General features: G+C 45.5%; 1 protein-coding gene across 5 annotated transcripts in view; it reads right to left on the bottom strand.

The window, feature by feature from the left end:
* Positions 1-4,246: 4,246 nt before the first annotated feature.
* DAPK1 (death associated protein kinase 1) overlaps positions 4,247-26,373 on the bottom strand; it is a 210,773-nt gene continuing 188,646 nt past the window's right edge. For all 5 annotated transcript variants that reach the window (XM_067744791.1, XM_067744795.1, XM_067744793.1 and 2 more), the window contains exons 21-27: positions 24,186-24,374; positions 21,897-22,094; positions 20,245-20,383; positions 19,017-19,137; positions 16,542-16,730; positions 5,530-6,758; positions 4,247-5,074 (exon numbers count right to left, since the gene is read on the bottom strand). In XM_067744791.1, coding sequence (XP_067600892.1) covers positions 5,041-5,074; positions 5,530-6,758; positions 16,542-16,730; positions 19,017-19,137; positions 20,245-20,383; positions 21,897-22,094; positions 24,186-24,374 — 2,099 coding nt within the window. In that variant the 3' untranslated portion in view covers positions 4,247-5,040. The remainder of the gene's footprint in view (positions 5,075-5,529; positions 6,759-16,541; positions 16,731-19,016; positions 19,138-20,244; positions 20,384-21,896; positions 22,095-24,185; positions 24,375-26,373) is intronic.

Below are 26,373 nucleotides of genomic sequence, written 5' to 3'. Positions count from 1 at the left end.
ACATACTTACGCAATACACTGGTGCACACTTGTGCACACACACACAGTATACACACATACACATGCACTCACAACACACCCACTACATTACAATATAAATACTTAGCAGAGGAGTATAAAGGGCCCCAGTTGTGGTCAGAGGGCCTGACATTTAAATTGTAATAATTGAACCATGCTGTTTGGTCTAAATCTCTTAAACTCTTTCCTTCCAGCCTCCAAAGAGCGTGGTTGAATCACATCATCTATAAGGTCTCTTTTCATTGTAAAATTCTGTGATTTCGATGGGACAAGACACATTATTCACCAGAAGCTTGTCCCGGTCCTTTTGCTGTACTGCTGACAGGAACCCCACAGGCTGGAGTCACAGCCTTTGGCGCCTGGCCAGGCCACCCTCACCAAGCGTCAGCCCCTAGTGACGGGCATCAGAGTCCGAGCTCAGGGAAGCCTCTACTGTAGGTACCTGTGAAGCTTCTTTCCTGTCCCTCCTCCCCACTCCCACACACTTCTTCGATTCTTCTGGTCAAAGAATTGCCTTGTGAACAAGAGTCACGGGCAACCTTCTGAGGCTGGGCGTTTCAGCCAGGACTAGCCGCTGTTTCCTGGGGTCATTTCCTGCTCCGCCACATGCATTTCCAGAGCTGCAGATGGAAGGGGGCTGACTGCTCCTTCAGTCCCCTTTCAGGGGCACCTCCCTGACCAGGCGTTCAGTGGGGACAGAAGTTTCTGTCCCTGACGTGGCCCCTGCCTGGCAGCTGCTGAGTCCTCTCACCAGCATGTGACCCTTGGTTGCAATGATAAAAGTGACCTCAACCTCAGGTGGCCATCCAAAGTACAGTCACAGTCCCTGAAAATAGCCCCCTGAGAGCAAATTCCTCGGACAGTCGAGTTGAGCCCCAAGGCTGGTTAGGGGAGCAGGTTCCAGCCCACCAAGCTCTGAGTCCCTGCTGTGAGCGTGGAGCTGGCACCCATGATAGGCAATAGGTGCTCAGCAAACGTCTGGGGAATGATGAATCAGAGCATGTTGCCCTCATAAATGGTGTGGCCTAAGTCGCCAAGAATCCAAAGTCCTGGGGCTTCCCTGGTGGTACAGTGGTTAAGAATCCGCCTGCCAATGCAGGGGACACGGGTTCAAGCCCTGGTCCGGGAAGATCCCACATGCCACGGAGCAACTAAGCCTGTGCGCCACAACTACTGAGCCTGCTCTCTAGAGCCCACGAGCCACAACTACTGTGCCTGTGAGCCACAACTACTGAGCCCATGAGCCACAACTACTGAAGCCCGTGCACCTGGAGCCCGTGCTCTGCAACAAGAGAAGCCACCACAATGAGAAGCCCACACACGCAACAAAGAGTAGTCCCTGCTCGCTGCAACTAGAGAAAGCCCACGCACAGCAACAAAGACCCAACATAGCCAAAAAAACCAAAAAAGCAAAAAGAATCCAAAGTCCTTAAAAGACTATTGGTGCCATCCAAGGTATGAATTTGAACGAAAAACAAACAAAAAACCCCAAAACACAGAATAAACAAAAAAAGAAAAGAAGCCAAACAAAATTCTCACTTCTTCCTCCCATGATAACCATTTTACAGGTTCTTTTAAAATAAAAAAAATATCAAATCTTCTTAAAAGCAATCCTTCATTAATCAATCCTTCTTAAAAGCAATCATTCCCCCCCCATAGTGGGGGGCACAGGCTTTGCTGGGCTGCTGTGAACACATGGGTAGTACTGTATATTACTCAGCAAGCTTTACGGTTACCTGGATAGTTTTAGGTTCCAGCTTTCTCTTTTTTCTCTTGTTCTTAAAAAACTGTGCTAAAATAAATATAACATAATTTTTTTTTCATTTTAACCACTTGTAACTGCATAGTGCAGTGGCAGTAAATACATTGACATTGGTGTGCAACCGTCACCACTATCCACCCCCAGAACTTTTTTCACGTTGAGAAACTGCAACTATCCTTTTACTCTTAATGAAGCTTTTCAGCTCAGAGCTACCCTTCGGTTTTACAGCCTGGCTGGCATCTAGCTGCTGTTGAGGCAGGTGTAGCCAGGCCCAGCCTTTCATTTTGGAGTGGCTTTTCTGGGGTCACACCATCAGGGTTTGCTAAGACTGGTGTAGACTCTGGACACTGATAGGGCCAAATGTAGTTTTATGGTTTCAGGAAATCCTGTGGTTTTAATTGTAAAAAAAAAGACCACCCAGAGTTCCGATTCATTTCCGAAGGTGTGGGATCCAGCTTCTGGAAACAATCAGAATTCTCGGAAGGGCCCTCCAGCCCATGCCAGGGAGGCTTTGGGTCCCTGGGATGCTCTTGTCCATAGGGGAACCTCAGGCACCCCAGGGTAGCCACAGCCCCCAGGGGATGAGGAACATGTTGCCCGAGTGCATTTCACAGCAACTCTAAGAAAAAGGGTCCATGAAAGGCTGCTTCTGGCTCCTAAGAACCTGTACCTTTTGATTCCCACTGTGGCTGCGGGAAGTGAGCTATGAATGGCCTGGCTTCTCCCCTTCTGCAGGAGGCAGAGCCGGCTACATATGCTGGGGCTTTGCCAGGCAGTTTCAGCCTAACCAGAGTTCACGGCACTGAAGACTCCGAGATGCCGCCCGGAATGACCCCACAGCAATTCCCAGGGCAGGGCAGTGAGCTCAGTGGAACTTAAACTGCAAATTTGTGTAGTAATGATTCCGAAGTATGGCTTCAACATTTCAGGAGCTTAGGTGGCCCCATAAGCTTATGGACAGGCACCTGCTTAAAACAAAAGTATAAAGACTCCTGCAGTCCTCTGCTTCATTTGCACAGCATCCTCCCTCTGCCCCTTTCTCCTGTTAACAGAACTCCCTTCTTGGGCGAAACTGCTCCTTTCCCAACACTGTCCTAGGGTGCCCAGGGCCAGGCCAATCTTGTGACTCTCTCTCTCCCAACCACTGGGATGGCTCCATGATCCAGACTGGAGCAGTCAGAATCCTTCTTAGGGATTTTACTTACTGAGGCTGCCAGAGGCAGCCCTTGCCTCCTGGGTCCTAGGTCCTGGTGCCAGATACCGTGATATGAAGCACTTCTGAAGCAGGAGAGATGAAGCTGACGTTCAGGAGGGAGTTGACTCACGAAAAGCAGGTTCTACTCCTCTAAGGCAATCACGATTTCAATGTCAGTGTCATCCTTTTGACGCATATTTACGTGTAGCTTTTAATTTTACTCCATTAATATTTCTTTTCTCCTTATAAAAGTAAGTCATGTTTATTACAGACCATTTAGGCAAAACAGAAATGAATTCTACTCCCACAACCGTAGAGAAAATCACCCACATCACTGTAGTCTTTTTCATTCCAATCTTTTTTCTTTGCCCATTTTTTTTTAAACCAGTCTTGAGATTTTACTAAAAATGGGTTTTGTCATTAGAGCTTTTGTCACTTACAGCTACCATGCAGGTCAAAACTAGGGTTTCTAGTTGATGGCCTGCAGCAGTGTGGTCTAAGTAAAGATGGGCGGGAAGGTATGTATCTTTTGTAGCAAGTTTTCTCTTGTTCTGCAGGAGCTCCCTCCACCTTTGTATAGGAATAGAAAGCTTCCTCTGTTCCCCCATTGCTGAGCCTGAATGATCCAATTTGGTTTGGGGGTTCACCCAAGGAAAATGGAAGGGGCCTCTTTTCCTTAAAGCAAAAATACACGTGCGGGGCTTCCTTGGTGGTGCAGAGGTTAAGAATCCTCCTGCCAATGCAGGGGACACGGGTTCGAGCCCTGGTCTGGGAAGATCCCACATGCCTCGGAGCAACTAAGCTCGTGCACTACAACTACTGAGCCTGCCCTCTAGAGCCTGCGTGCCACAACTACTGAAGCCCGTGTGCCACAACTACTGAAGCCGCATACCTAGAGCCCGTGCTCCGCAACAAGAGAAGCCACCACAATGAAAAGCCTGTGCACCGCAACGAAGAGTAGCCCCCGCTTGCTGCAACTACAGAAAGCCTGCACTAAGCAACAAAGACCCAACGCAGCCAAAAATAAATAAAAATAAAAATAAAAAAATTAAAAAGAAATACATGTGAAATCACCTGAGTTCTTTCTGCTTCCCCACACCATTCCCAACTTTAGTAATAATTAAGTACCTAATAAACTGGGTTGATTTCCACCCCTGAGAGTTTAGGTTTAATCACTTTCTGGACTGGTTTGTCCCACGAGGTGGGGTACTGGCAAATGAAAACAAAACAAAGAAAAAGAATCCCTTTTGAATTAAACGCCAACAAACTAATGCAACAAGCAACAGTTTATTTATTAAAAAAAAAAAAAAGGAAAAGAAAAAAAAAGAACTAAAAAGAAAAGAAAACCTTTTTTTACTACATCTTATAGATTAAGTAAAAATACCTGTATTAATATATATGTATATACATACTGCATATATATATATACATATGATATAACATTAAAATTACATGCTTCTCAGGACAGAAGAATTAGGACATGTTCCCTTATTTCGATTTAAAACTCTATCACAATTTAAAATCACTGCAAGAAAACTTGCTTCCTTTATTTTCTTTTTGAGACTTCAAGTACAGGAAGTTATCAAACCAGGATCTAAATGTGGAGAACCATCTGCTATGCACAAATGACAACAAACTGCCACAGATCATGAGTCGGGGGTCTTCTGAATTCTCACACAGGTCTTGGCTCCCTAAAACAGTGTCAGCCTTCTACCTGAGATGACAGGGGATGATGAAGCGTGACAGTCTGCAGGTTCCACGTGGATGTTCACACGGACGTTGAAACAAAAGCAAACACAAACATGTCTTATCGTAGCAACAACACTGGCCATGAAATTGCTCTAGAGGAGGTTTCTTTCTCCCCTTTCCTTGTCAAAGGAAACACAAAAATTGCCAAAAAAAAAAAAAAAAAAAAAAAACCTCGGGTGCAGCACCTCTGGCGATGATCAGCATACAGCAAGAGACAGAGAGGGAGCGTTTCTTTCGCGACAGCTCCGGGCTGACTTGGATGATTTCAAACACACCCTCTTCTGCAAAAGGCACTCACATATTGTCTGTTTATAAATCATACAGTGGGATTCCTTACATGGGAGTTTTTCCTACAAATATAAAAGAGATAAGCTGAGGACATGGTATAACAAAGAAAAAAGTATAAGAAATACACATTTTGGATAAATGTGCACTTTTTTTTTAAAAAAGGACAATCAATATAATAGTTTAAAAAAATTTCATTGAAAAGTTAGGAATTCCAGTAAAATTATCAGTAAGAAGCAAGGTACTAGAGGATGAGAGATGGAGGGAGGCTAGCTTTTCAAATGGCCAAAGGAAAGGATAGGGTCTGCTCTTAAACTAGAAAGACCCTTCACACACAACGCAATGTGTGAGAGGAGGGAGGTAGTAGCAGAGAAATAGGTGAAGCGGAAGGGAGGGTGGCGTCCTTCGGGATGTGGGCGTAGGAAAGGACGCACCAGAATCTGCAGTGGGAAAGATGGGCTGTGTCCCCCTTGCCTCTGCAGTTGGAAGAGACCCTGCCCAAGCCAAAGGCTGCCCTCACCGGGACACGACCGAGCTAATGGAATTATAAGACGTGCCACTGTTGCAGCTTGAGGCGTAGGCCTCCTGGCCGTTGCCGTCGAGGTTGATTTTGAACACAGAGGACGCCTTCAGTAGGAAGTCCGCCGCATCCCGGCGCCCCAGCTCCCTCAGTTTGGACATGAGGATGCCGACCGTGCTCTCGGGGTAGGAGGTCCATTCCCGGAGCAGGGCGTGGACCGGGCTCGGGAGGAACTCCTTGGGAGACCCGTTATTGGTGTTGTACTTTGCCACAAGGTCGGGGAGACCCAAGTTCATGGCGAGAAGGCACCAGTCCTTCCCCATGGGATCAGGTGGGTCCAGCAGGCGACTGAGTTTCCTCCGGGTCAGGAGGTTCAGATCTGACGCATGGATGTCCATGCCCAGGCTGGCCTGCGAATAGACGTCGTGACAGCCGAAGCACATGATGCTGCTGAAGCTCTCCCTGTACCCGCCCATGGTGTTAGTCAGCGAGGTCTCCTTGAGGGTCTGTGCCCGGAAGAAGTCTCGCGGCTGGTAGATCATGACGGGCTCGTGGTGCTCTCTCAGCTGCTGGGGGCTCAGGTAGTGCTTCACCGTCAGCAGCCCGGGCAGCGTGGTGGCCATGACGTTCTCGATGGTGCTGCACACCGAGTCCAGCAGGAGGCAGCACTTGATCTTTTCCGTCTCCAGACCGCGAACCTGGACCTCGATGCCCTGGCCGTGGTTGACCAGAAGCACCAGCAGCTCGGCCCCACGGTTGGCAATCTTGCAGCCGTTCACCCACAGGCGGATGTCCGCGTCTCCCTCTGCGCTCTGCTGGTGGATCCACCTGCACAGGTTCACCTGCACCTTGTGAAAGATGCCGCACGGGAAGGGCGTGAGGTGCTCCACGGGGACGACGCGCACGCCGCCGTAGACCCGCACCTCGTCCTCCTCATCCGTCCAGGACCGGTGCAGGTTGTCAGTCTTGATCAGGGCGGGGATGTCCACCATGGTACCGCTGCTCAGGTCCCGGGCGCAGATATCCATGGCATCGAGAATCTGCAGCAGCTCCTCCACGTCGCTGTCGGGCACCAGGCGCTGGACGTCCTCCATGGTGTAGCGGCCCCGGTAATGGTGCAGGGCCCGTGGGGTCTCGACGGAGAGCAGCTTCCCCAGAACGTTGGAGCAGAGCCAGCGGGGGTCTAGGAGCAGCACGTCCTGGACGGTTTCACTCTGCATGATGTTGATCTGCCAGAGGGGACAACGGGAAGTCACTCATAGGAACCTAAATGGCCAGATGCTTCAGCTGCTCAGAGCACTAAAGGGCCTGAGCAGGGATGAAATCTGTGCAGATATTGTAAGGAATGACTCAGCACATTCATATGGACAGATCTCAAAAATCAATACTGAGCCAAAAAACCAGCTTGGCAATGTCAGAAGGGAGATTCTGAAAAGACTACCTTTGACCCTTATAAAAGGTCAATGTAATAAAAGACAGAGAGAGAGAGAGAGAGAGAGGGAGAGAGAGGGGAGCCAAATGCAATGGGTGAGTTTTGACTGGATTCTGAGTCCCCAGATAAATACACAAATGAATAAAATTAGCTATAAATGAAATTACTGGGACAAGTGGCAAACACTTGAATGAGGACTATAAATTCAACAATAGTATTATATCAATGTTATGTTTCCAGGAAGTGATAATCAATTATATTGTGGTTATGTGGGAGAATGTCCTTTTCCTTAGGAGGTACAAGCTAAATTCTTTAGGGGTGAAAGGTCATGATGTTTGCAAAGCAAATAAAGAAATAGAAGAGAAAGAGATAAAGCAAAGGTAGCAAAATGTAGACAACTGGTTAAATTAGGTGTCGAGGACACGAGGAGATATTGTACTAGTCTTCTAAGTTCTCTGAATGCTTGAAATTTTTCAAAAAAGATTCAGAATGTTACAATATTAGACTGTTAGGTAAATTTTTAACACACACACATATAAAAAAGGTCTAGAAAGATACGCTACCATGACAGTGGTTGGCCCTGGAGTGGGGAGAGAGGAAAGTGGCGAGAGGTGGCCAAAAGGGACTTAAGCTTTTCCTGTCACATTCATTTCTTTAAAAAGCAGAAGTCAGAAAGAAAAAAGTGGCAACTTTCCCCTTTACAGAACACTTACCCCTCCCTCCCTTCCCTCCCTACTCTGGGCTAGTTCTACAAAGAATGGTGATCCAAGGTGGACTCTGTGCTCACGTGGAGACTGAGACCCTGGACCTGTTTGCACCAGAAGTACTTTTCTCCCCACAGTCTGGTTTAAATCTTTGAGATGCCTTGTAGATATGATTCTGTTCAAAATTGAGACTTCGAGTGTACATTTCTGGAATGTAGAGCAGTATCTACTTAATTTTTGGTAAGGCATTTGGTGGAATACTGCCTGCAATTCAGTCCTAGACACAACTATCTCCTCCGGGTCACAAAAGACAGACTGATAAACTGTCCCGTATTGGAGGAGACTAAGGAGACAGATGACTGAGTGCCGTGTGGAATCCTGAGCCGAAAAAAGACAGGACAACTGATGAAATCTGAAAAGATCCTTAGATTACTTACTAGAGGGCAGGAATAGTACTGGAGGAGGGGCTGGAGGCCGATGAGAATGGGGGCCACCTGATTTAGACTTCCCTTCTTTTTTATTCTGCCTTCATTTACTTATTAACGTCTCAAGGGCAAGGAGGGATGTGTTGTCAAATAATGTGGATTAATCACTATGAGCTAGAAAATTACTGGCAAATGCCACAAGGCAAGAGAATACTGTATTAAAAAGAGTGAGTTTATTATTATGGTTACAATATATATTTTTATATCTAGCACTATATTACAAGGTAAGGTTTGATCCCTTGCTTATCCCCACCCTTGGATTCAATCATTTAAAGTACTGCTGGAGAGACCTTCAAGATGGCGGAGGAGTAAGACATGGAGATCACCCTCCTCCCCACAGATACATCAGAAATACATCTACATGTGGAACAACTCCTACAGAACACCTACTGAACGCTGGCAGAAGACCTCAGACCTCCCAAAAGGCAAGAAACTCCCCCATGTACCTGGGTAGGGCAAAAGAAAAAAAACAGAGACAAAAGAATAGGGACAGGACCTGCACCTCAGGGATGGAGCTGTGAAGGAGGGAAAGTTTCCACACACTAGGAAGCCCCTTCACTGGAGGAGACAGGGGGTGGGCAGGGGGGAAGCTTCGGAGTCACGGAGAAGCACAGCAAGAGGGGTGCAGAGGGCAAAGTGGAGAGATTCCCGCACAGAGGATCGGGGCCGACCGGCACTCACCAGCCTGAGAGGCTTGTCTGCTCATCCGCTGGGACAGGTGGGGGCTGGGAGCTGAGGCTCGGGCTTCGGAGGTCAGACCCCAGGGAGAGGACTGGGGTTGGCTGAGTGAACGCAGCCTGAAGGGGGCTAGTGCGCCACAGCTAGCCGGGAGGGAGTCCGGGAAAAAGTCTGGACATGCCTAAGAGTCAAGAGACCATTGTTTTGGGGTGCATGAGGAGAGAGGATTCAAAGCACCGCCTAAACGAGCTCCAGAGACGGGAGCGAGCCGCGGCTATCCGCGCGGACCCCAGAGACGGGCATGAGACACTAAGGCTGATGCTGCAGCCAGCAAGAAACCTGTGTGCAAGCACAGGACACTATCCACACCTCCCCTCCCCGGAGCCTGTGCAGCCCGCCACCGCCAGGGTTCCGTGATCCAGGGACAACTTCCCCGGGAGAACACATGGTGCGCCGCAGGCTGTTGCAACGTCACGCCGGCCTCTGCCCACCGCAGGATTGCCCCGTATTCTGTACCCCTCCCTCCCCCTGGCCTGAGTGAGCCAGAGACCCCTAATCAGCTGCTACTTTAACCCTGGCCAGTCTGAGCAAAGAACAGACACCCTCAGGCGACCTACACGCAGAGGCAGGGCCAAACCCAAAGCTGAACCCCAGGAGCTGTGCGAACAAAGAGAAAGGGAAATCTCTCCCAGCAACCTCAGAAGCAGCGGATTAAATCTCCACAATCAACTTGATGTACCCTGCATCTCTGGAATACCTGAATAGACAACGAATCATCCCAAAATTGAGGCGGTGGACTTTGGGAGCAACTGTAGACTTGGGGTTTGGTTTCTGCATCTAATTTGTTTTTGGTTTTATGTTTATTGTAGTTTAGTATTTAGAGTTTATTATCATTGGTAGACTTATTTATTGATTTGGTTGCTCTCTTCCTTTTCTTTTTATATATATATATATTTTTTCCTTTTTCTTTTTTTGTGAGTGTGTATGTGTATGCTTCTTTGTGTGATTTTGTCTGTACAGCTTTGCTTTTACCATTTGTCCTAAGGGTTCCGTCTATTCTTTTCTTTTTTAGTATAGTTTTTAGTGCTTGTTATCATTGGTGGATTTGATTTTTTGGTTGCTCTCTTCTTTCTTTCTTTTTTTGAATATTACTTAAAATTGTTTTAAAATTTTTAATAAATTTTTTTATTTTAATGACTTTATTTTCCTTCCTTCCTCCCTCGCTCTCTCCCTCTCTCCCTTCCTTCCTTTCTTTCTTTTTTTTGTGCCTTTTCTTCTGAGCCGTGTGGCTGACTTGGTGCTCTGGACTGGGTGTCAGGCCTGTGCCTCTGAGGTGGGAGAGCCGAGTTCAGGACATTGGTGCACCAGAGACCTCCCAGCTCCACATAATATCAACCGGCGAAAGCTCTCCCAGAGATCTCCATCTCAACGCTAAGACCCAGCTCCACTCAATGACCAGCAAGCTCCAGGGCTGGATACCCTCTGACAAACAACTAGCAAGACAGGAACACAAACCCACCCATCAGCAGAGAGGCTGCCTAAAATCATAATAAGTCCACAAACACCCCAAAACACACCACCAGAAGTGGACCTGCCCACCAGAAAGACAAGATCCAGCCTCATCCACCAGAACACAGGGACTAGTCCCCTCCACCAGGAAGCCTACACAACCCACTGAACCAACCTTAGCCACTGGGGGCAGACACCAAAAACAACAGGAACTATGAACCTGCAGCCTGCGAAAAGGGGACCCCAAACACAATAAGTTAAGAAAAATGAGAAGACAGAGAAACACACAGCAGATGAAGGAGCAAGGTAAAAACCCACCAGATCAAACAAATGAAGAGGGAATAGGCAGTCTACCTGAAAAAGAATTCAGAGTAATGATAGTAAAGATGATCCAAAATCTTGGAAATAGAATGGAGAAAATGCAAGAAACGTTGAACAAGGACCTAGAAGAACTAAAGAGCAAACAAACGATGATGAACAACACAATAAGTGAAATTCAAAATTCTCTAGAAGGGATCAGTAGCAGAATAACTGAGGCAGAAGAACGGATAAGTGACCTGGAAGATAAATACTGGCGATAACTACCGCAGAGCAGAATAAAGAAAAAAAAAAAAGAAAAGAACTGAGGACAGACTCAGAGACCTCTGGGACAACATTAAACACACCAACATTTGAATTATAGGGGTCCCAGAAAAAGAAGAGAAAAAGAAAGGGACTGAGAAAATATTTGAAGAGATTATAGTTGAAAACTTCCCTAATATGGGAAAGGAAATAGTTAATCAAGTCCAGGAAGCACAGAGCGACCCAAACAGGATAAACCCAAGGAGAAACACTCCAAGACACATATTAATCAAACTGTCAAAAATTAAATACAAAGAAAAAATATTAAAAGCAGCAAGGGAAAAACAACAAATAACATACAAAGAAATTGCCAAAAGGTTAACAGCTGATCTTTCAGCAGAAACTCTGCAAGCCAGAGGGAGTGGCAGGACATATTTAAAGTGATGAAAGGGAAAAACCTACAACCAAGTTTACTCTACCCAGCAAGGATCTCATTCAGATTCGACAGAGAAATTAAAACCTTTAGAGACAAGCAAAAGCTAAAAGAATTCAGCACCACCAAACCAGCTTTACAACAAATACTAAAGGAACTTCTCTAGACAGGAAACACAAGAGAAGGAAAAGACCTGCAATAACAAACCCAAAACAATTAAGAAAATGGTAATAGGAACATACATATCGATAATTACCTTAAATGTAAATGGATTAAATGCTCCAACCAAAAGACACAGACTGGCTGAATGGATACAAAAACAAGACCCGTATATATGCTGTCTACAAGAGACCCACTTCAGACCTAGTGACACATACAGACTGAAAGTGAGGGGATGGAAAAAGCTATTCCATGAAAATGGAAATCAAAAGAAAGCTGGAGTAGCAATTCTCATATCAGACAAAATAGACTTTAATATAAAGACTATTACAAGAGACAAAGAAGGACACTGCATAATGATCAAGGGATCAATCCAAGAAGAAGATATAACAACTGTAAATATTTATGCACCCAACATAGGAGCACCTCAATACATAAGGCAAATGCTAACAGCCATAAAGGGGAAATCGACAGTAACACTATCATAGTAGGGGACTTTAACATTCCACTCTCACCAACGGACAGATAGTCCAAAATGAAAATAAGTAAGGAAACACAAGCTTTAAATGATACATTAAACAAGATGGACTTAATTGATATTTATAGGACATTCTACCCAAAAACAAGAGAATACACTTTCTTCTCAAGTGCTCATGGAACATTCTCCAGGATAGATCATATCTTAGGTCACAAATCAAGCCTTGGTAAATTTAAGAAAATTGAAATCATGTCAAGTATGTCTTCCGACCACAATGATATCAATTACAGGAAAAAATCTGTAAAGAATACAAACACATGAAGGCTAAACAATACACTGCTAATTAACGAAGAGATCACTGATGAAATCAAAGAGGAAATCAAAAAATACCTAGGAACAAATGACAATGAAAACAGGATGATCCAAAACCTATGGGATGCAGGAAAAGCAGTTCTAAGAGGGAGGTTTATAGAAATACAATCCTACCTCAAGAAACAAGAAACATCTTAAATTAACAAGCTAACCTTACACCTAAAGCAATTAGAGAAAGAAGAACAAAAAACCCCAAAGTTAGAAGAAGGAAAGAAATCATAAAGATCAGATCAGAAATAAATGAAAAAGAAATGAAGGAAATGATAGCAAAGATCAGTAAAACTAAAAGCTGGTTCTTTGAGAAGATAAACAAACTTGATAAACCTTTAGGCAGATTCATCAAGAAAAAAGAGGAGAAGACTCAAATCAATAGAATTAGAAATGAAAAAGGAGAAGTAACAACTGACACTGCAGAAATACAAAGGATCATGAGAGATTACTACAAGCAACTATATGCCAATAAAATGGGCAACCTGGAAGAAATGGACAAATTCTTAGAAATGAACAACTTTCTGAGACTGAACCAGGAAGAAATAGAAAATATGAACAGACCAATCACAAACACTGACATTGAGACTGTGATTAAAAATCTTCCAACAAACAAAAGCCCAGGACCAGATGGCTTCAGAGGCGAATTCTATCAAACATTTAGAGAAGAGCTAACACCTATCCTTCTCAAACTCTTTCAAAATATAGCAGAGGGAAGAACACTCCCAAACTCATTCTACGAGGCCACCATCACCCTGATACCTAAACCAGACCAAGATGTCACAAAGAAAGAAAACTACAGGCCAATTATCACTGATGAACATAGATGCAAAAATCCTCAACAAAATACTAGCAAAGAGAATCCAACAGCACATTAAAAGGATCATACACCATGATCAAGTGGGGTTTACCCCAGGAAGGCAAGGATTCTTCAATATATGCAAATCAATCAATGTGATAAACCATATTAACAAACTGAAGGAGAAAAAAAATATGATCATCTCAGTAGATGCAGAAAAAGCTTTTGACAAAATTCAACACCCATTTATGATAAAAAACCCTTCAGAAAGTAGGCACAGAGGGAACTTAGCTCAACATAATAAAAGCCATATATGACAAACCCACAGCCAACATTGTTCTCAATGGTGAAAAACTGAAACCATTTCCTCTAAGCTCAGGAAAAAGACAAGGTTGTCCACTCTCACCACTATTATTCAACATAATTTTGGAAGTTTTAGCCACAGCAATCAGAGAAGAAAAAGAAGTAAAAGGAATCCAAGACAGAAAAGAAGAAGTAAAGCTGTCACTGTTTGAGGATGATATGACAGTATACACAGAGAATCCTAAAGATGCTACCAGAAAACTACTAGAGCTAATCAACGAATTTGGTAAAGTAGCAGGATACAAAGTTAATGCACAGAAATCTCTTGCATTCCTATATACTAAGGAATGAAATACCTAGGAATAAACCTACCTAAGGAGACAAAAGACCTGTATGCAGAAAACTATAAGACACTGATGAAAGAAAAAAGATGATATACCATGTTCTTGGATTGGAAGAATCAACATTGTGAAAATGACTATACTACCCAAAGCAATCTACAGATTCAATGCAATGCCTATCAAACTACCAATGACATTTTTCACAGAACTAGAACAAATAATTTCACAATTTCTTTGGAAACACAAAAGACCCTGAATAGCCAATGCAATCCTGAGAAAGAAAAACGGAGCTGGAGGAATCAGGGTCCCTGACTTCAGACTATACTACAAAGCTACAGTAATCAAGACAGTATGGTACTAGCACAAAAACAGAAATATAGATCAATGGAATAGGATAGAAAGCCCAGAGATAAACCCACGCACATATGGTCACCTTATTTTTGATAAAGGAGGCAAGAATATATAATGGAGAAAAGACAGCCTCTTCAATAAGTAGTGCTGGGAAAACTGGACAGCTACATGTAAAAGAATGAAATTAGATCACTCCCTAACACCATACACAAAAATAAACTCAAAGTGTATTAAAGACCTAAATGTAAGGCAGACACTATCAAACTCTTAGAGGAAAACATAGGCAGAACACTCTATGACATAAATCACAGCAAGATCCTTTTTGACACACCTCCTAGAGAAATGGAAATAAAACCAAAAATAAACAAATGGGACCTAATGAATCTTAAAAGCTTTTGCACAGCAAAGGAAAACATAAACAAGACGAAAAGACAACCCTCAGAATGGGAGAGAATATTTGCAAATGAAGCCACTGACACAGGATTAATCTCCAAAATGTACAAGCAGCTCATGCAGCTCAATATCAAAAAAACAAACAACCCAATCCAAAAATGGGCAGAAGAACTAAATAGACATTTCTCTAAAGAAGATATACAGATTGCCCACAAACACATGAAAGGATGCTTAACATCACTAGTCATTAGAGAAATGCAAATCAAAACCACAATGAGGTATCACCTCACACCAGTCAGAATGGTCATCATCAAAAAATCTACAATCAATAAATGCTGGAGAGGGTGTGGAGAAAAGGGAACCCTCTTGCACCGTTTGTGGGAATATAGATTTATACAACCACTATGGAGAACAGTATGGAGGTTCCTTAAAAAACTGAAAATAAACTACCACACGACCCAGGAATCTCATTACTGGGCATATACCTTGAGAAAACCAAAATTCAAAAAGAGTCATGTACCACAATGTTCACTGCAGCTCTATTTACAATAGCCAGGACATGGGAGCAACCTAAGTGTCCATCGACAGATGAATGGATAAAGAATATGTGGCACATATATACAATGGAATATTACTCAGCCATAAAAAGAAACGAAATTGAGTTATTTGTAGTGAGGTGGATGGACCTAGAGTCTGTCATACAGAGTGAAGTAAGTCAGAAAGAGAAAAACAAATACCGTATGCTAACACACATATATGGAATCTAAAAAAAAAAAAAGAAAATCATTCTGAAGAACCTAGGGGCAGGACAGCAATAAAGACGCAGACGTAGAGAATGGACTTGAGGACATGGGGAGGGGGAAGGGTAAGCTAGGACGAGTGGCATGGACATATATATACACTACCAAATGTAAAATAGATAGCTAGTGGGAAGCAGCCGCATACCACAGGGAGATTAGCTCCGTGCTTTGTGACCACCTAGAGGGGTGGTATAGGGAGGGCGGGAGGGAGATGCAAGAGGGAGGGGATATGGGGGTATATGTATACATATAGCTGATTCACTCTGTTATAAAGCAGAAAATAACACAGCATTGTAAAGCAATTATACTCCAATAAAGATGTTACCAAAAAAAAAAAAAAAAAGTACTGCTGGAGGGGCCAGTAGATTAGCCCATAGTTTCATTGGAATTTAAAGACTGACACAATCACTGCTTGAGGCTCTAGTTTTTAGGGTCGCTGGCTTCTTGATTCAAGTAGAATTTCAAACCTATGTAATCCATGGCCAAGGGCCACACATGACACCTGAGACTGGGCAGGGAAGCTTCTGGTTTGCAAAATTCCTGGAACTGCTTCTGGTTTTTCATAATCAGAACTGTCTTAGCCCATACTAGCTTACACTGTCTCCTGATTTCACATGATGGAAGAACGTGAAGGCTATGCCCCGTTGAGAGGAACAGGCAGCATATGAAGCAATTAGAACAGGGTTCCCAAACTGCACCCCAGAGCTGAACCAGGAAGAGAGATTCCTATCTCTTGGTCATTTCTGGGGATCACTGCTTGCCGTGTCTTAGTGTCTCCACACGTTCTCTCCCTGAAGATACGTCACTACTATTTCTTGATTGTCTGTGAGCCCAAGAGGTCTGTTTGGAGCTGATACACTCCATGGAGAGCAGCCATCCTGAAGGCTGCAGGAATCACAGCTAAGCATCAGCTGCCCCAGGGAGAGAGAGGAGAGGCCCCGTCACCCAGTGTAGCAGGAACTGTGCTCCCAAACTAAGAGAAGCCGGAAAACAAACCAACCAAAGCAAGACGAAACAACAGCTCTTAAGGTGAACAGGAGAGCAAAGAACTGCAGTTCGGGGAATCACTGGAGCCTTCCTGTGATAGTCGCACGTCTGGAAACATCATGGGTAGTGGGCAGTTGCCACTCGGCCTCCGCAGCTCAGCCCACTGCTCAGCCCACTCAGACACTGGAAATGCATCCCAGGGCCCCCTCCCAGACCCTTGCCAGGGCTGGAGCCCTCACCTCGCCGGCACTGTGGAGCTGCTGGGCGATGCGCCGGAGGTCCACCTCGCTGGCCAGGGGGTTCAGCTGGTCCTGCACGTCGTACACAAACTGCTGCAATGACATCAGCTGGTTGGGCCCGTTGAGCTTCCTCCAGGAGGGCAGGGTGGAGATGATTTTCTCACACAGGTGAGTCATTGGAGGGCAGACCTAGAACATGCAGTACAGGCAGGTCAACGCACAGCTGTGGGGACTCAGGAGGAGCCGGTACAAAACGATGCCGCTCACATCTGCACTGTTGCATGTAATTCTTCGGATGCGCCAGTGATTTTTGGTTAAGTACTGGGGCAGTTTTGTTTTTTCAGTGTTGCCTTTAAGCAGAATCTATTTAACAAATATAAAATTTTATAGAGGCTTTCATTTCCACTGCTCGTCTTAAATAGATGGCAAGGATTCACAAAAAATGGCTTTGGCATTGTGGACTCAATTAACTAACGTTCACGAAGTCCTAATGTTTTCCTCCCTCCCTCTCTTGGAGTGAGGGTTTCAGCCAGGTGATGGCCGCTTTATGAACAAAGAGACAGGAAAAGAGAGTATCATTATCAATATTAGATGGCTTTTTACCAGTAAATTAGGTATTCATGGGGATTACTGTTGAAATATTTCAAATTTGAGTAATTCTTGGTAATTGGCTTGAAATGAGTTTTTAAGCTCTTAACTTGGTTAAATAAATCAGTCTATGTTACAGACTCATAATCAGCACACTTTCCTAGTTAAAAACGCCACGAGCCATACACTGCACTGCATCATTAATCAGGCAGTCCCTTCTCGAATCTCATCTTTTACACCCCCTAAATTCCACTCGCTATTCAACGAACAATATTCCCAGGGATAAAGGCAGTTTGTTTGGTGAGCTTCATCTGCCTGACCACAGAAGTTGGGGGTGTGCGGGATGTGAAGCAGACATCATGCCACACCCCAGCTCAAGACTCTTCAGGGAGCACAGGCCCTCATCCCACCTGGTGAGCAGGCGCTGAGCCAGCCACAGATCACTGTTCCCGATCGCCACCCACTGGTTTCCGTGACCAGGTTCTCCAAAGCCCTCTAGGCTTTACCCTGCCCACTGACTCTGCCGTAGCGTACCCCCCTTTAGAAAGCGAGGGTCAAGCTTCACGAGAGAGGAGAGGGTTCCTGAAAATTCCAAAAGCATGTCTAGAACTGGAGCCTGGTATTGTAAGCACAGCACTTCTATCAGGCAAACGGTGAGTTATTACTAAAGACGGCACCTGCCATGCAGGGGAGCGAGAGCCATGTCCTCCTTGTTACACTCGAGCTTCGAAGCAGGAACAGTCCCTGGAGCATTTTGTTTTAGGAGTTTTCCATTGGGATATTTGCCCATGTCTTACCCATTTCAGACAGCTTTTTGAATATTATGGATAGCAACCTTTTATACGCCAGGTGCATTGAGAATATTTTTTCCCCAATCTATCTCACCTTTTAACTTTGTTTATGGAATTTATTGGCCAGAAAAATCTTCTATGTTGTCAAATGTATTTGACAAAATATTGGTGTATTTTCTTTGAAAACTTCTGAGGTTTTCTAACTTGGCTGAAAAGGTTTCTCAAAGCACTTCTAAGTTATTTTAAAAATAAATGATCTTGCATTTCCATCAAGATATTACTTTATTTTTTACATTTAAAAGCTTTAATCTGCCTACAGTCTATTTTTGCGCTATGTAGTAAGCAGGAGTTCAACCTCACTTCCTTCTAGGCAAACAGCCAGGTGTGCCAGATCATTTATTAAATAAACATTTTCTCCATTAACTTTAAATAACATCTATGTTGTCTATTAAATTTCTGCAGATGTTCTGATTTACTTCGACACTCACTAATCTATTCCAGTTATTTATTGGTTTATTGATTACAGAGCCTTTATAACATGTTTCATTTATTCTTCTATTGAAATTTTAAGACAAAAACCCAATCTCCTCAACCCCATTCAGATGCTGACTGGAACTGTATGAAGTTTATATAACTTGGGAAAATGAAACACTTAGTAATAAAGTCTTGCCATCCAAGAACACCACCTTATTCCATTTGGACAGCTATTATGTTATGCTCTTCAGTGAATTTTGTTGGTGACTGTTTTCTTACTTTTCTGCATTTCCCAAATATTTCACAATAAGTCACTTTTGCATTGCTTTTGTAATTTCTAACAAACAATTTTACTTTTACACAAACAACCCAAACTGTCAGAATTTCATATACTCTAACCTTGCCCATAACAACGCTTCATCTCATGGCCATCTCTCCTTGTTTCTCTACTCTTCCTTCCTTACCCCAGGGTAACAGGATAAAAACATGGCCATGCAGACACCGCGTACTGGGTCCCATGAAAACCAGATCAAACCCAGAGGGCCACACAAAGAGGCCCAACTCCTGGGTCACTGGATGGTCCAGGGGAAGGTTGGGTCCAGCCCTCCCCAGGTATACTCACCGAAACAATCTGGCTCCGTATTTCTTGCAGGTGATTTCGAAGTACCTTCATGTCCTTAGACCCAGAAGCCCCGGCATCCAGAACGAACAGCTTATTTGAAATGTGAAGATCGTTCCCAAACCTAAGGAAAGAGCAGTGACCTCCTCAGAGTGACACAGTCTCACTGGGTGTTTCCACAGAGGGCCAGGCTCCTGCTGGCCCAAAAGGTTGATGGGAGGCAAGGAAGTTCTGGTGGCCTTGTAGAGACACCCCACACCTGCTGTTGGCTGGACTCTGTAACGTCACCCTGGGGTGGAGGCCTGGGGACACCGCCTGCTCCGGGTGCAGACAGGCGCCCCAGCTTCCACAAAACGGGGGAAACAGCTTCCCCCGATGCAGGAAAGGGGAGGCCTAATGCACTCACTTTACAAGGCAGAAGAAGAGGTGCTTCTGCAGGTTGATGGAGTGAGAACAGAGGGATGAGTATGAAATAACACCTTAGATCTAAAATATTAGTAGAAGCCCTATTTCTCACATCAGGAAGATAACAGAGAAGTGTTGTCAGTTGATAAACCAAGAATTCACATTACCAGCATATTAAATAGAACGGCAGGTTCAAACTGTTTTGGGGATAGACACTAAGTAAAAATAGATACGTTTACATTGTGATTCTGTGCACATCCATATTTATAAGTGAAAAAGAAGTTCTCCAAAAATACTTGATACAAAATGTACTCTCATACTTTCCATCACGTCCTTCTCCCCTCCCCTCCACTCCAGACCTCCTAAATGAATTTCATGATCCACTAGCAGGTTGCAAGTTACATTCTGAGAAATACTGATGGATGTTCTCACCAAAAAAAAAAGATAAATGGGTGAGGTGACGGATACGTTAATTAATGAGATGGAGAGAATCCCTTCACATTGTACACACACATCAAATCGCCGCTTCATACCATTTAAATATCTTACAATTTCACTTGTCAATTATTCCTCCCTAGAGCTGAAAAACAATACATCCAGCAACTAAAAGGAGTTACCTCTGGGCAGGGGTACTCGGGGGCGAGGACAGAAGTGAGAAGGCTGCTGATTTTTATTATGTGCCCTTTACTTCTGTTCGATTTGTTATTATGTGTATTTGGTAAAAGAAATTCGACCAAGCCAAAGAGGCCTTTCAGTTCTTTAATTCCTTTCCCTGGGTCACATGACTTTGGCTGTATCACCCCTGAAGATGCAGCAGCCGACTTACCTGTTCCTGACCTCTTTCAGCAACGAGGTGTCTTTGTCATATCCGAACTCGCCTCCAGCTGGACGAGGAATGTTCATGATGTCGGCATGGGTGGCCACCAGGACAACTCGGAGTGGGTTCTTCAGCTTGCCGCCAAAGGCTGAGGGCAGAGAGCAAGCCGTTTCACAGGTGGGTCCTCCATCCTGCCCAGCTGAGGTTGCGTGCTCTGCCTGAGGCCTGGGCCGTCTCGCCAGATGGACATGCAACTTTGCCCGCAGACCCGAGGGCCCCAGGCCTGCTGCTAGGAGTGACCTCTGGAAGGCCTAGGCCTGGCCCAGAATGGAATGAGCCTATTTCCTGGGCCTCCGGGAAGATTGCTCAGAAGTGGAGTAGAAGCGACCACAGGGCATAAGGCAGCTTCTCAGATCTTCCTCCAAATAGGCCTTGTTTGCATGGTGAGGAGATGACCAGGGGGACACCCTTTACGAGACGAGAGCAAGCCCGCTGAATGCAGCACCAGCACAGAAATGGCTCAGAAGGGAGACTCCTGCAGTTCACACAGGCAGAGAGCCTCTCACTTATGGGCATGTTTAAAACGAAAACATGAAAAAGAATGAGAAAGAAAGAGGCAAGGGCTTCCCTGATGGCGCAGTGGTTGAGAGTCCGCCTGCCGATGCAGGGGACATGGGTTCGTGCCCCGGTCCGGGAAGATCCCACATGCCGCGGAGCGGCTGGGCCCGTGGGCCACGGCCGCTGAGACTGCGCGTCCGGAGCCTGTGCTCTGCAACGGGAGAGGCCACAACAGTGAGAGGCCTGCGTACCGCAAAAAAAAAAAGAGGCAAAATTGGAGGTACTCTGAGGGGAATTAGCCCAATTTATTTTATTATTGTAAGTTTTTCAAAAACGAAATGACTGCTGAGTTTTGCATTTCATCAGGGAAGGCTGCTGCTTTTTTTGTATGAAAAGAAGAAAATAAGTCTGTCCATGCTGTCTTTTCCTTTAGGGATAAGGCTAAGATAATGCATTCAGTTAACACAGTTCCTTTTCCTTCTTTCTTTCTTTCTTTTTTTTTTTTTTTTTGCGGTACGTGGGCCTCTCACTGTTGTGTCCTCTCCCGCTGCGGAGCACAGGCTCTGGACGCGCAGGCTCAGCGGCCATGGCTCAAGGGCCCAGCCGCTCCACGGCATGTGGGATCTTCCCGGACCGGGGCATGAACCCGTGTCCCCTGCATCGGCAGGCAGACTCCCAACCACTGCGCCACCAGGGAAGCCCCCTTTTCTTTCATTTTTGATGGAAATACAGAACGAAGGAGAGCTCATTCTATTAATTATGTACCCATTAGGTAAGGCACAGTAGCTGTCAAAGAGGTATTCCACTTTGCACCTAACAAAAATGACCACAGCCCTAAAATATAGAAAGAAAGCAAGAAATGGCTCTCAAGGAATTGCTCAGAATTGAGTCTTTGTGGCAGAAATATGAAATCGTGAAACAACTCCTTGCAGAACAAAAAAAAACAGCTGAGCCCTAGGAAACTTCCAGAGTTGAAATCTCCTGATAGGAAGGAGGAACAAGGGTGCCCGCAGCTGTTGGCCACAAGCTGTTGGATCCGGGCGTGACCAGGGTGCGAGGTCAGCAGGAAGGGCACGCCCTCCCTGAGGGGCACCTCGGCTTACCTATGGGTTCTTCAACCGGGACAAGAGACTTCAGAAAACTGAGCCAGAAAACCACTTGATTCAGCTGGATCTCGTAGGGTTCTTCTAGACTGAAAACGATGACATGGATGGACGTGGGATCATTTGCAGCAAAATAGTCATAACAGCAGAAGTATACAGGATTTCCAGAGAACTCCCACACACTGAAATCGCCAACGCCTACAGAGAAAAAGAAAAAGAAAGATTATGATTGTGAAACACCACCACCAAATTTCAATCACAGTTTTTCTCAGCACTTTAGGGATGACCAGTAGGGACAGTGACATTCATCTATTTATTTATGCATCTACTTAAGTATAGATCTACATACGGAATATTTACATTTCCCTATTTCTTATGTCTATGTCTGTTTTTACATCCATGCCTTTTATAATATCTATATCCATAAACCTACTTATATCTGTATCTGCTTATCAATTTTCCTTAATGCCTTCATTATTGTATCTGTATGTCTATCTCTAGCACATCTACTTATAATACCGCAGAGTGGTACACACACACACACACACACACACACACACACACACACACACACAACACCCCACACACGTGTGTATATGCACGCCTATAAGCATACATGGAAAGGTGTACGTGGACACATATATTATGTTTTTCACCCCCAAATATTGGTATATTCACTATGAAATGTAACCTTAATTTTGGTTAAACGGTCACTAAATTCACCTTCCACAGGTGAGTGAGAGACCTGTTTTGGTCGGTCAGAAGGGAGCAGGGTGCCGTGCACAGGTGTAAGGTGCAGTAATTGATGAGTGGCTTTGCACAGGAAGGATGTAAGAGGAGCTGTGAGGAAATTGGGTCCAAGAGGCCACCTCTGCTGGGGAGGTGGCCGAAGGGGCGGGGGGAGGAAGGCTGTGGGTGTGGGTAGGGGGGCAGCTACTCTCCCACTCTCCCACACAGGAGCTCTGGGGACGGCTGCTTTTCCCGCAAGTCTCACGGGTGAGATTCTGACCTGGAGTTCCTAGGCACCCGGAACCTCCTGATGACTGTGCAGACACATGGACACAGTCACCTCTCTGCTGCCACATCCCACCAGGTCAGTGACCACCCACCCACTGGCCTCTGGGAAGCCAGGCAGGACCACTTATGTTATAGGATTTCAGGCTCCCTTTCCCTAATTTTTCCCCTTGGTGCTTATCCTGTGCCAGAAATTCTGCAGTTGAGAGTCATTTTGGAAGATCCATAGGGCTTTTCTAGAGCACAGGCGCTCCTGGGGAGCATGGCCCTCTAAGTCTGGCAGCTAAGGCCTTAGTGTGAATAGTTCTGGAACACAGAAATAGGCCCTTTGAGCTTGGGGAGCACTGCGAGGGACGTGGGATGGGGATAATGCCAGGGGAGGACGAAGGATGAGGGTAGGGGTGATGGGTGCTCTCCCTATGCTGCGGGGCCAGCTTTGCTCCTGGCAGCTCAGAGAACACTCAGCTTTTAAGACAGCAGAATGCACACGGACTTTTATTCTATTTCATTAGGGTCCCTGGCCCAGCAGCAGCATCACCAAGAAACTCCCCAGATGGGATGAATCAGACGCTCGAGGGCGGGCTGGCAAGTCTGTGTTTTCACGTGCCCTCCAGGGGATTTGTGCCTACGCTGGAGTCTAAGAACCACTGCTTTAGGTAAACACCCTGAGTATTCTATTTTTCACTGGGTTTAGTATAATAAAAGGGCCTTCATGAAGATGCTCCCAATTTCCACTTTTTGAGAGCCTCTCCCTGCTAGACATCATACTAGGACCTTCAATAAACACGAGCTCATAAAATCCTCACAGCCGTGGGAACTCAGCCTCAGAGAAACTGCTCTATCCCTGCTCCGGACCGTGTCTCGAAGAGGCTTGTGTTCCAGTGCCTTGGGCCCAGCTGGGGGCCCTGGGAGCTCCGGGGGAGCAGCCCTTGTGTTTCGCACTCGAGTATGTCAAAAAGCTAGTGGGACCGTATTTTATGAGATTTCCCATCCAAGTGGAAGTTCGGCAGTACTTTAAAAAATGTACTAATGTACTCAAGTCATTTATTAAGCACCTCTGTGTGCCCAGTGCTTTGCCAGGTGCTGGGGACACCAGGGGGTTTAGTTTTACTTTTTGGGGCTGTTAACCGGCCCTGCTTCAGTCCTGGGTCACTCCCAACATCACTCTGTGCTGGCCCTTCTTCCAACCTTTGTGCGGCTGTGATGGACGCCCGCTGGGCCAGGCTCCCCGGGGGAAGCTCGAGGTCCTTCCCATTTGGGGTGGGAGAGCCATACCGTTCAAATAGGCGTTCTGGATGTCGATGGCCTTTGTGGACTGGTCATCGGCGGAGCAGTGCGGGTGGTGGGACGGGGCCCCGAACACCTCTAGCATCCCCTTGGTGAGGCCCGGCTCGAACATCATGCTGCGGCTCCTGACGTTCACATTCTCACAGCCCGGGTACAGGTTGTTGATGCTCACGGACACTGCAGGCCAGAGAGCAAGCACGTTAGACCTTGCCCCCTGCCCTCCTTCCCAGACTTTGCCCTCTGCCCTTGCCCCACCCCTGCTTCAGCCTGCTTTGTGCGTGTGCCTCTCGCCTATGCTGGGCAGCAATGTTTCCCAGGGACACTGTGTTGATTGTTTGCTTCACCTCCCGCATCCTTTCCTGCGCTGCTCTGTGTCCCGAGAGGCTAACCCCATGGACTGCATCTCCTAGGCTTGCTTGCCATTCGCCTCCGGTGAGGGTCCACCTATGGGAGGCACAGTAGAGGCTGGGAGGAGAGAAAGGTCGAGGTATATATTTTCCCTCCTCACTGCCTGCTGCTTTTCTGATAGCAGTTGTGTCTCTGACCCTAGATGCCCTGGAGGCTTCTCCCCTGGAGCTCCAGCTTTCCCAGGATCCTGACTTCCTCCTCTTGCCTTTTCAGCCTCAGGGGTGGTAACTAATGGCTCCCCTCTGTTCCTAGCCTCCGGATGCTTCACCGTCTCTTGTATGTTCTTGTGAATTGTGCCTGTGACTTTGAACTTTCATTAAATCTCCACCAGGACCCTGACTGATACAGATGAGATGAGTACCACTCTGGTACACGAGATTGTTAGGTTGAATGCAAAATGCATGGCATTAAGTAACGCTGAATCACACAGTGAGAAGCCCATTCCTTTATAAAATCCCCTTGAAGGTCTTTAAATTGCTCTAGTAGCAAGTCTCAATGCGTGACATTAAGTTTTTAGCATGTCTTCAATCCTTGCTAATCTTCCCTTTTAATAAGAGGGAGTGTAAAAAACTATACCCCAATTAAAAAAAAAAGAAAAAGAAAAAGATGGAAGCATGTTCTTCCTCTTTCTAGAAAAAAAAAAAAGAGGGAGTGGGCAACAGTATATAGCTAGATTTTAATCATATTGCTGTTCATTGCATTTATTTTTATTTATGGGTAGTAGTGATATGGGTTTTCCATTTATGGTAAGGACATTAGCGATTTCACTTTCAAACCTATGTCTTTTAGTAAATAAAAAGAATCAGTTTTTAAAATTTTACATAAATAATAATGGTAGAACTTTGTGGGGCAGGGGAATCAGCTGAATAACACATTTGGGTCCCCTCGGCCAGGAGCGGTGCCCTGTGTGCCCTTGGTCCTGACCTCCTTCTGGCTTTTGCCCGTCTCTCGCAACAGACCCCCGACAGCACTGTGAAGGCAGACCTGGCCTCTCCGCTTCAGGGCTAGAACTTGGGTGGGCACAGGGGGAGGCTCCATGAGTGCATCAGGGAGGGGCTCAGTGAACCGAATCGCACCATATAGTTCGTACCTTTGGTTCAGAGTTAATAGTGACAGTCACTGCAAGAGACTAAAGAAATGACCATTTCACCTGAGCCACCTGACTTTTAAACTTGGTGATCCAAACACAAAGGTAACCCTTGTTCAAAGACCAAAGACTTCAGACTGAGGACAGGACAATGGGAATATCCAAGGGGTTGGCAGGGAGGAGGAGAAAACTGGAGCTCCCCACTGCCCCGGGTTATAAAAGTAGAAAACTTGGCAAACAGAAGTGCAAATTAGAAAACAAAATGACTCAACTCTCTAGGCCAATGTGATGGACATTTTAGTGTATTTCTTTAGAGATTTTTAGTCCAAGTCTGAGAAAAGCCATGCGACTTCACAAGAATGGGTTTGTCCATTTCCCTGTGTGTGGAAACCTGGGGACGACCCCTATTGGGAATAAGCTTTGTCTTAGTGGCACTGTGGGCTGGGGCTTGCTGAGGGAGACCAGAATGGATTCGGTAAATGACAGGCGCTCCGGCACCTCACGGACAGTTTTTGTTGGGAGGATGAAAGGTTAGGACAGAGTTTGTATACGGTATTATTAAAATAACAATTTCACAGGGAAACATTAAAATCATAGGAGGAAATCTTTTTTGCTAACCACTGACCCCTAGTGGTAAAAAGTGGCAGGCCCCGAGGGAGAAGCCGCTTTTGCACCCAGGTC

Source organism: Pseudorca crassidens, chromosome 7, assembly GCF_039906515.1.
Source record: "Pseudorca crassidens isolate mPseCra1 chromosome 7, mPseCra1.hap1, whole genome shotgun sequence".
In the NCBI taxonomy this organism is placed as follows: domain Eukaryota; kingdom Metazoa; phylum Chordata; class Mammalia; order Artiodactyla; family Delphinidae; genus Pseudorca; species Pseudorca crassidens.
This window is presented reverse-complemented; position numbering and strand designations above follow the sequence as displayed.